Here is a 10,534-nt window from a genome sequence, read left to right as displayed (position 1 = left end):
ATTAAATTTTTTTGGGACCTATTTGTAATTTTTCCTAAAAATATTGAATATGTATGCAAAAAAATTAGAAATAATATTTCAATTCTTTTCTCACATGCATTTGAAAAATATCATCACGTATCAATAATGAATACAACACAAACTCATGTTATGTATTAGAAAAAAATACATATTGTTAATAATAAATTCAGACTTATCATTTCATAGTCAAGACTTGTTATTCATATATGAATTATTGTCATTTTTAATTGACATGTTATGTATTAAGAAAAAAAACGAATTGTTAATCCCAAATTTAGACTTGTCATTTTACAATTAGGACTTATTTTTATATGAATTGTTGTCCTTTTTAATTTATTGTCATGTTATTTCACAAGTTACGTGTCAAGAAAAATCATGTTATTTCTCCCAAATCCAAACTTGTCATTTCAAAATTTAGGCTTGTTATTCCCAGATGAAGTATTATTATTTTTAATCAATTCACATGTTATTTTACATGTTATGTATAAAGAAAAGATGTGTTGTTAATCTTAAATCTAAATTTGTTATTTCACAATCAAGACTTGTTATTTATAGATGAAGTATTGTCATTTTTAATTGATTTATATGTTATTTCACATTTTATGTATAAGAAAAAAACATGTTGTTAATCCCAAATCCAAACTTATCATTTAATGATTAGGACTTATTATTCCCAGATGAATTATTATCATGAGATGGAACCAAAGTAAAATAGTTTTTTTTATTGCATTATATTAATAATGAGACACGATCATATCTTTTTGGCCCATACTAACAAAAGTGATGGGATCAAATTCTAACCCCATTACCCATTGTTCGTGGATTCAACAGTAGAAACTACACCTTTTCACTCAAAAAAGAGGGGGTTCGATTTCCCGTCACGGTGTTTGGGGAGACATCTTAGAATGAGAGTGTCCAAGTTAACGTTTGAGGGTATAATATAGGTCCGCCTTGTCCAATATTGATATTAGCTAAGAGGAGCTATACAAGCGCCTTACTTTTGATTTAGATTGAGCCCGAACCCCTGCATAAAATTTGGTACTTAAAAAAAAAGTCATGACCCCATCCTTTTTTTAAACATTCCCTCCCATCAAAAGAAAAACCCTCCCACAACCCAAAAAAAAAAAAAAAAAAAGAAATTCTCCACTGGTAGTCACTGCATTGGTGGCTGGCCGAGGGATGTCCGTGGAGGTCGATGGCTAGCTGCTAGCAAGTCTCTTGCGAGAAGTTGAAACTTTTTTGGGAAAAAATAATAATAAGGGGCATTTTTGTCATTTTTGAATTTTAAAATTTCAATTTGTGTTTATTTCTTTTCTAGAGATTTAAAATTTTAAGTGTCTGAATTGAATATTGCAATTTTTATCTTCTTTTGTGTCATTTTCCGGTTTACCTAACCTAAGTAGAATAAGTTTATTTAAAAAAAATATAAAATTCGTGTCCTTTATTTTTCTGAGAAAATTCTGCTTCTGATTCATGGAGTTTTGATACTCACTTAGATTTTAGAACAACAATAACACCGCTCTCATATTTATTCTAAACACTCTAAATAGAATTTTCTTTTATAAAAATTTAATATTATTACAATGAAAAATAAAAGTAACCTTAACTTAACTACAAATATAATACTCATTTTAATTAACTATATGAGAAGTCAAACTACCTAAATTAAGAAAAAGACTAAAGTAAATATTTAGTTTTTTTCCCTTTTTTCCCAGAACAAGTTTATAAAAAAAATATTTTAGAATAAGTTTTGAGAATAAAAAATATGTTTGAATAATTATTTTAAAGAATACATTCAAAACAAAAAAAAATCACCACCGGTTTTGATACATGCTGGGCGGTGGGTAAAAAAAATAAAGAAAAATACCCAATTTTTCAAAACAAAAAAAAATACAAATACAAAAATAAAAGCAAGAAAACATCTAAAAATTGTTTTGGCAAAAAGAAAAACCTAAAAATGGTTTTGGTTCTTTTAGTTTTTAAAAATATATTGATTTTCTTTTTAAAAAAATAATCAACTAAAAAAAACTTATCAAACAAGTTTTTTTTAAAAAAATTATTCTACAAACAAAAAAACCAAACAAGCCCTTCATTGAAATTTACATTAAGTTTCAGTTTAATTGATAAAATTTATAAATTGTATTTTGAGTCCTTAAAGATTCATTTAACGGAAAATATTAAAGTTTCATTTAACCAAACATGTTGACTCAAAAAATTTAAATGATGACTCTTAAGATTAAATGCTGAAAAAACATAATTAAATTTTAAAACATAAAGATAATTATAGTAAAGAATTAAAATCTAAAATTTAAGCATACGTTGGCAACACTTATTTTTGGAGTCATCATTTAAATTTGTTAAGTCAGTATTTTTTATTAAATGAGACTAACAATATTCAAATTAAGGGACTAAAAATAAATTATAATTTAGAGCACAAAACGTAAATTTTGATCCTGAAAGAGAAAATTATACAAGTACCTTGAACTGAAATGGGACCCAGAGTTTTGTTTTGGCGGCTCCACGGCCAAGCGTCACTTGCAGATTCCACAAGGTCGGATCTCTCACTTAACAAGATAAGATTTGTGCCCCAAAAGTCGGCCAGAACACAACCCAACCTCATATTTCGCTATGAAGTTCTGCTTTTTGTATTTCCACATGAACCTCCCCAACAGATTATATTTTCAGAACTCAACATTTCTCTTCCATTCCTTCTGCAACAAATAAATTATAATCACAGAATCCAGATGGGTTGTAAAATAAACCCCTCAGCCCCATCAGTTCTATGCAAATTTCGCCCTACCATACCAGAGCTTAGAACAAAAACTGTATTCTTCTCTTCTTCTTCCTCCTCGTCCTCCTCCTCCTTCAGCCACAAATTACAAAAGATTAGATATTCTAGTACAAACCTTGAAGTCCCAAGCACTGAGGCCAAGAGTTACACTGTTAGTTTCAGAACAGCGAGGGATTGCAGGCTTGGGATTTCAAGGTATCCTGATTTTGCATATAATGCAGAAGGGGGAAAAGGAACAGGATCTGGGGCTGAAGTAGCAGACAACCTAGCTGATAATGAACTGCTTGTTTCATTTGACCTTGAGACGCTGTACATCCCACCATTGACAAGTTCTACTACCAAGTTCTTGGGTTTGCCATTGCCACCATTTCTGAATATTGATATAGTCCCTCTAGTCTTCCAAGGAAGAATCAACAAGGAATCTGGCAAGGTGATAAACAAGAAATCTTTGAAAAATAATAAATTACAACTTCAATATGTTAATGCTCAATTTCTTATTCTGTGACAAGCAATGCTTTCAATTTGATTCTATAACCATGCAATTAATATTTCTTTTCTTCCTGTTTTTGATTTAAAGGTTGACCTTGAATTCAAGGCCAAGTTCTTCTTCTCTGCCGGGAGTTTCTACAAGGCTCCTCCTCTGCTAGTGAAGACAGTGCTGACATCTGAGGAATCCAAAGGGACTATAAAAAGTGGAAGAGGCAAAAGGCTGAATGAAGAAGGGAAGTGCAAACTTGTTGGTGCGGCAACAGTTGATCCTGTTGATGATTTCTTGATGAATTCCTTCCTTGGCCTTCCCACTGAGTGCCTAGCAGAGCTCAATTCTGTGATAAATATTTCTGAGTCATCTTAAATTTCTCATCACCACAAATTTTGACCATTGTTATGACCTTTTCCCTATCCCTTCAGTTGTTATTTTGAGATTGAAATTGTGTTGCTCCACAATAAAGCACACATTCATATGAGCACAAAAGGGGGGGTATTTCAACTGCTATAGATTGGCAAATGAACTACAATAATGTAAAGTTTGCTACAAATGAGCCAATAAACTACACTGTACAGTAACAGTAAACATTTTTTTTTAATGACAATTTTTTGGTGTGAAACTAACACTGCAATGATAAAGCAACAATATTTCTAATCAGAATAGGTGATGTATTGAAATGAGGCCTTGTATTATATTGAAATGAGGCCTGTATTACATTGAGTTGTAGCTACCAAATCATCCCTAAAAGTAAACAAGCTGAATCTTAGTGCAACAATTCTCAACCAAACCAGTATGTATCTTTCTGCCGACAGCAGACGTCACCGGCCAACATTTTCTTTCGCATAATATAATTCTCTCTGCACGTAAAGAAGAGAATTTCATCTGTTCAAAGAACCACCGTGCCAATACAGCATCCAGCTCCTCCATGCCTCAAATGCTAGGTAACTTTGAATCACCGGAAATATCAAGAATTTCATGATTCATTCAAATGCAAGCCTTTGAGTACCAACCAGTGAAGCATATTGGCCCTTCTTGGCCAACAACTCATAGTGTGTTCCTAGTTCTGCAATCTTGCCATCAGAGCACAGTGCAATTTGATGGGCATTTTGAACTGTGCTCAATCGGTGAGCAATCACTAATGTTGTCCTCCCCTTCATCAAATGGTTGAGAGCATCCTGGACCAATCTCTCACTAACAGCATCTAAGGCACTGGTGGCCTGAAGAATAAAACATTAAATCAATAAGGGCATATTTAGGATCACATAGTTACTGGTAGAGCGGTAGCTGAATCATGGAAACTGCATAAAGAAGCAAAGAAGCATGAAAAGGAAAGGGGGGAACCTCATCAAGTATAAGAATTGGGGCGTTCTTTAAGAGTGCTCGAGCAATAGCAATTCTCTGCATATATAAACACAGCAGTTATATGTGCGTGCATGTGACAGTGAAAGCCTGTGCCTGCAGGAATGTTATATGTATACTCTATACCTGCCTCTGTCCCCCACTTAATAGGCCTCCACGCTCACCAACAAGTGTATCATAACCCTTTCAAAAAAGGAAGTAAAGAAAATGTGTCACAAATATTACTTGGTCTTACCTATAGTAAGCATCTGCATGTCTAGAAAACAAAATGCACCTGTGGAAGTGAAAGTATGAAGTCGTGAGCATTTGCAGCTTTTGCTGCCTTGATAACGTCTTCTTTAGAAACATTATCATCCGGAAGCCCATATGCAATATTTTCCCCAACAGAGACCGAAAACAGAACAGGCTCCTATATCATGTTAGCATTATTAGTGGACTAGAAGCAAGCTTGCTCATATAAGACATGATAATTTTTACTTCTTCCTTCTCAAGAAATCATACTTGATTTACAATAGAGACAGCTCGAGCCCATTCGCTCTTGTCAAGTGTTAGAACGTCCTCTCCAGCAACTGTTATATGACCTCTTGTTGGCTACAGGAACAAAACATCAGTTGATGCATGTATTTCTTTTGGGGAAAATGAAGTAAATCAAGCCTCAGTTCACAAACTAAAGAAACAGGAATTAAACCTCATAAAACCGAGCCAATAGCTGTACTACTGTACTTTTTCCTGCACCACTAGGACCCACCAATGCAGTTATAGTACCACATTTTAGTGTCAAATTTAACCCACTTAAGATCTCCACATCTGGCCTTAAAGGATAAGAGAAATATACATCTGCAGGAAAAAAAAAAAAAATATCAGCATATTAATTCCATTATAGAGCAAATTACATTGAAAATGTAAATAAGCTGTATTATATCACTATGATAATCAACTTGCACGTTGGCCCCAAAAAAAAAAAAAAAAAAAGATAATTAACTTGCATATAGTTTATAAAACTCATTCTCAAACTTAAAGTACGAGGTGTAAGAATTAGGGAGAGAGAGAAAGAGAGAAACCGAAGGAGAAGCTCAAGCATCTCAAATCAGGGTATAGAAAAAAAAATTAGAAAAGAATATGGATTTTAAAGTCCTTCCTTGAGTTCGAGGCCCTAAAAGTATGTTTTTACCAAGTTTTAACATCGTGAGTAGCATGAAGTAACCATAACAAAAAATCCCTCAAACAGATGATTCATATGCATAGTCACAACAATTTGGAAGTTCATCTGAAAAAAAGGAGAAAATAGAGGAAGGTAAGAAAAGGACAAAGGATGGACAGAGCTCCCATCACATGAACATTGGTAAACAGGGTTATATAATGAATAATATGGCCATGTTTACTAATATTTAAGAGTGATACGTTGAAAGCAAAGCAACTACAAAGTTAGACACATTATTGCAAGAAAAGTACCTTCAAGACAAACATCTCCAGACCAAGCTAAGTTGTACAAATGGCTTGATGATTTCAATGCTGACATGTAATGCAAGTATTTTCGTTGGTTTTTCTCAGTAAAATTATCAGAGAAGAACAGTTTATAGTTATCATCATTTAATTCTTTCTGTTTCAGTTCTCTTTCTAAGCCATAAGCAAGGGCATCATCAATTTGAACCTCAGAGAAAACATAGTTGATCCTCTCAACTGCAGCAATAGCTCCACGCAAATCTCCAAAAGTATTAACCATTCCTTGAACCTGAAAGACATAATATCAGGCAGCAAAGAGAGGATTGAGAGATAAAGAAATGCAGCAAGTCAAATCTTCTTACAGCAAAAGTTAATGTGAAAGTGTATCCAATGAAAGACGCCACAGTTCCAACAGAGAGTTCACCCTGTAAGGAATAATTAAAGAAATATACAAAAATTAATCAATCAATCAATTTACCAAAAAAAATTCATAATTTTAATGTGAGAATTGCAATAAAAATTAGGAAAATAAAAAATAAATGAGAAAAACCAGCATAACATTGTCAAGGGTTAGTGCATGAATAACAATTTTCTTTCTATAGAAAACGTGATTATTACCAGCAAGATTAATTACAGTAGAAAAAGTTTACTTCAAATCATCATATATAGCTGAGAGAAAGCCAGAGTAACTCACCGCTTTAACTTTGTTTCCTCCAAGGATATATAATGCTAGCAAAGAAACATATACAGCAACTCTAGTCATGGACTCATTTAGAGATTTAAAAGTGGCAAGCTTTATCCCGCTTGATTGGTATGAAAGAACCTGTAGCCACCCCATAATTTGTTTTTATTTAGTTTTTCCCAAAAGGAATTCTAGAGTCGTCATATCTTCTTGACAATAGAGATTAGTCAATGCGATGAATAGCCTTACCTGGTTAGCAAATGTGAACATTTGGCGTTTCTCTCCACCAAAGGATCTCACCTGTAATCATATATGACATTGTTTAAGCCATCAATAACAAATCATGGCCTTCAACAAAGCAGTACTCCACAAGACAAAGGTTTTATCACACAAATCTGAACTATTGGAAACTCACTGTACGGATAGCAGAAAATGTTTCTGCCACACAGTCAGATATGGATGCTTGAACCAACCCATGTGCTTTAAAAACTGGCAGAGTTGATCTCTTGTAGACAGCTTGAAAACACTAAAAGGAGTCAGCAAGCAGAGAAGAAAGCAAGAAAAATAACCATCAGCATGAACCAAAAGTATTACATGTTATGAGGCATTATGAATTTGAGCTACATCAGATTTGTCAGGCCTGCATAATTAAGCTACTTGCAATGCTCTCTTAAAATTTAAGAAAGATGGAAAAGATGAGTTATTATTCTCTACTACTTCCGCACTTAGAGATAAAACCAACACAACATAAAATGTTAGCCTGGAATAGCCAGACCTTAAGCAGATATCATTTAAAAAAATAGGTGGACGTGGGAGGATTACCGACTGAAACAGAAACTGTGAGCACTAGGATACCCAAAACTGGAGCAAGTTGAGGAGATAAAGCAAAAAGTATGCATATTGTCCCAATAACCTGTAACAACAAAGAAAAGAGAAAAAGCAATGGAAACAGAAGAAAGTGAGCAGCAACATGGAAAACAAAGCAAGAGTCTTCACCAAAACACAGGTGCACGAGTAAAGTAGTAATGACAAAAACTGAGGTTATCTCGGATAGCAGTTCATTCATATAGAAACATCTAATTATGGTCAAATAAAACATTTACATGCTTTTTGAAATGAAGGAAAGTCAACTGCAGCTCAGTCAAAAGAAATCACGCACATGCTTAAATATAGGAAAAATAAAGCTCACTTCTGATTGGGGTAGAAATGCTTGCCTCAGATAATGCCCTGAATCCACGATCCCTTGCAACATTTTCACTCACAATATCTTTAAGAGAACCCAGATCGGATGTTAGCAATCCAGTGAGTTCACCAACCTATACAGAGCAGAGCCAAGAAAATGAAAAAGCTTGTTCAACTGCTCTCAGTTTACTAAACCAAACACATGAAATAAAATGAGTTTCAAGTGTTTAAAATATGTCCGAAGATATATAATCACATTGATAAAATAGACCAGAAAAATTGGTGAAATTAGTGAAAGAGATTAAGAGATCAGAAAGAGGACAGGACAACTGAAAGAAAGACAAAATCAGAATAAAGTACTTTACACAAAAAATCACATAAAAATACAAGAAAAATGTAACCCAGACACCTTTCCATTTCTCAAATGTCTCATTGATTCATAACCGTAAAAAGTAAAACCAGCATAAGTAACTTGACATGCATACCTTGTATCTGTCAAAAAATTCCACCTGCAAGCAAAGGAACATATATGTTATTAAAAAGGCATAAGCTTATTTTTGACAAAGAATTCACCATTAAAGCTAACAACAGAATAACTTTTAAGCAAAACTTACAATCAGCCAATGTTGAATTACAACACATGGAACTTCCAATATTAATGCCAATACATTAAGCAAGGAATCTATGGTTTTTTATGTTATCTGCATTAAGCAAGGAATCTATGGTTTTTTATGTTATCTGCAATACCACCATATGTTTAAAAGCATATTACCACAGAAAGCATCAGTCCAATTGCATACCCTTATCAGTTTGAACATTAATAATGTAGAAGTATCGATGATAGTTGCAAATTTATGGCATAGCCATGGGCAAAAAATTAATCAAAGGTATCTATTTCAACAACTAATAGTTGCAAATTTCTAAGATTAAGATTTCATACTCTTTCAATTCAATGGAGAATATCAATGATATGGAAGGGAATGTTTCCCTTCAAAGACCTATTGATTAATGAATGATTTATCCAGAACATTATAACATGACATGACATTTCTGGAGTAGCTGAAATGAGAATATTGAAATGGATGTGTAGTCATTCAAGAAAAGATAAGATTTGTAATAAGCATATATGAGAAAAAGTTGGTGTGGCGTCTACTAAAGAAAAAATAATGCAAAATCGTGATTCAGATGGATACAAAGAATGTCATTGAAGGTGATGCTAAGAACGGTAGATCAAGCATTATGGAGTTCTCTGAAAATGGATAAAGAAAAGCTGAAGAGAACACCCAATAAAGTTAGAGCAAAACCTTTGGATTAACAACTTATCCAAAGATTTAGGGCAATATGTGATCCAAATAGCTAACCCCACCTATTGGGAAAGAGCTGGAAAACTCTAAGAAGTATTTAGAAAAATAACAAGTATTTAGAAAAATAACACCAATAAAAGTGAGCTAGAAAACTCTAAAAGTAAGCTTACCTTTTGCATCAATATCCTTCCAAAGATCTGAGCTCTTAGTGTCGACATGATCTTCTCCCATATTATGTTCATGTTTGTGACAAAAGTAACAGTTAAAATTGGCTCAACGGCATACAGCATTCCAACCTTACTAAGCAGCCTCCACAATGGTTCTGGTCTTGCCCCAATTAGAACCTCAAAAAATTGACCTAGAAAACCCCAACATATAAGAATGGTTCCTGTGCTTTTGACCTCAAGACGGAATTTTGGACATACATGGTACATTTAAAATGGGGCAAAATGAAACTAATTGATAAAATTCAGCACCGCCAATGCTGCAATGCCTATAACTTGAGATAAAAGGCATATATAGTGTATAGTTAATATTCATAACTGATGACACTGAAACATTTCAACATTCTTCGAGTTCATTATCATCCCAAATTAAAGAGTTTTCGGCCTTAACCTGTTTGATTTTAATAGCTTTGGAGGGCAGGAAAAAAGAGTTTATTCCACTCAATAAAGCACAATTCTGCTGCAGCAACTCAATCAAGTAACAAGAAAAAAGAGGAAAATCAAACGCAACGCAAATATAGTACCAGTGCATTTCTTAATAAGCGGACGAAAATAATACATAAAGTGAAGCTCACGTTCCTCACCAGAAAATAGGGGCATAGAAAGAGTACAAGTGGTGCAACAAATTAAAGTCACAACTGAAACCGCAAGCCGCAGTTTGTGCTTCGTCAAAAGCATCCAGAGAAGCCCCCATGTAATGACGGTAGGCGGCTGGGCTTTCTCCGGCGGGGCATCCGGCCCATCTATCTTAGGGTCGCACTCACTGATAGTGGGGTCGGATGCGGGTCCGGTCACATAGGCACGTGGGGTTGTAATTGTCTTGGACAAAGTTCTGCTTCGCAGGGAGAGAGAAGAAGAGGGAAGATGGGGTAGTTGGAGAAGAACGGGAGGGAGAGAAGAAAGTGTTGGTGTGAGAGAGTAGAAGCGAATGGGAGAAGGAGAGTGGAGAGCCGAAGAGCCCATAATGCTGAACTGCTCCAATGGAGGATGTTGCAGCCAGAAGCTAAATAAATATCGGAACAAAGCCCCCCTTCTGACCGC

The 10,534-nt window shown here is 34.4% G+C and overlaps 2 protein-coding genes across 4 annotated transcripts; one reads left to right on the top strand and one right to left on the bottom strand.

Annotated features, from left to right (window-relative positions):
- Positions 1-2,656: 2,656 nt before the first annotated feature.
- Positions 2,657-3,861, top strand: LOC114726133 (uncharacterized). 2 transcript variants are annotated; one of them, XM_028912698.1, is made up of 3 exons: positions 2,663-2,714; positions 2,765-3,242; positions 3,390-3,861. In XM_028912698.1, exons 1-3 carry the CDS (start codon positions 2,677-2,679, stop codon positions 3,663-3,665), a joined length of 792 nt encoding a protein of 263 aa, XP_028768531.1. In that variant the 5' UTR covers positions 2,663-2,676; the 3' UTR covers positions 3,666-3,861. The 2 variants fall into 2 exon arrangements, with proteins under 2 accessions (XP_028768532.1, XP_028768531.1); XM_028912699.1 differs by having other exon boundaries at positions 2,657-3,242.
- Positions 3,862-3,874: 13 nt separating this feature from the next.
- Positions 3,875-10,534, bottom strand: LOC114726131 (ABC transporter B family member 28). Of its 2 annotated transcripts, none has more exons than XM_028912693.1 (16): positions 10,078-10,534; positions 9,440-9,627; positions 8,451-8,474; positions 7,998-8,099; positions 7,606-7,696; positions 7,199-7,299; positions 7,033-7,083; positions 6,796-6,924; positions 6,464-6,526; positions 6,111-6,390; positions 5,347-5,495; positions 5,160-5,249; positions 4,933-5,067; positions 4,785-4,841; positions 4,641-4,697; positions 3,875-4,516 (listed from the first exon to the last, which is right to left on the bottom strand). In XM_028912693.1, the coding sequence occupies exons 1-16, from the start codon at positions 10,454-10,456 to the stop codon at positions 4,280-4,282; spliced, it is 2,133 nt and encodes a 710-aa protein (XP_028768526.1). In that variant the 5' UTR covers positions 10,457-10,534; the 3' UTR covers positions 3,875-4,279. The 2 variants fall into 2 exon arrangements, with proteins under 2 accessions (XP_028768526.1, XP_028768527.1); XM_028912694.1 differs by lacking the exon at positions 10,078-10,534 and adding an exon at positions 9,885-9,901.

This window comes from Neltuma alba, unplaced genomic scaffold (assembly GCF_004799145.2).
Source record: "Neltuma alba isolate B1F8T4 unplaced genomic scaffold, ASM479914v2 tig00012343_pilon, whole genome shotgun sequence".
NCBI lineage: Eukaryota > Viridiplantae > Streptophyta > Magnoliopsida > Fabales > Fabaceae > Neltuma > Neltuma alba.
The sequence above is the reverse complement of the archived record's forward strand: the minus strand, read 5'-3'. Positions and strand labels throughout refer to the sequence as shown.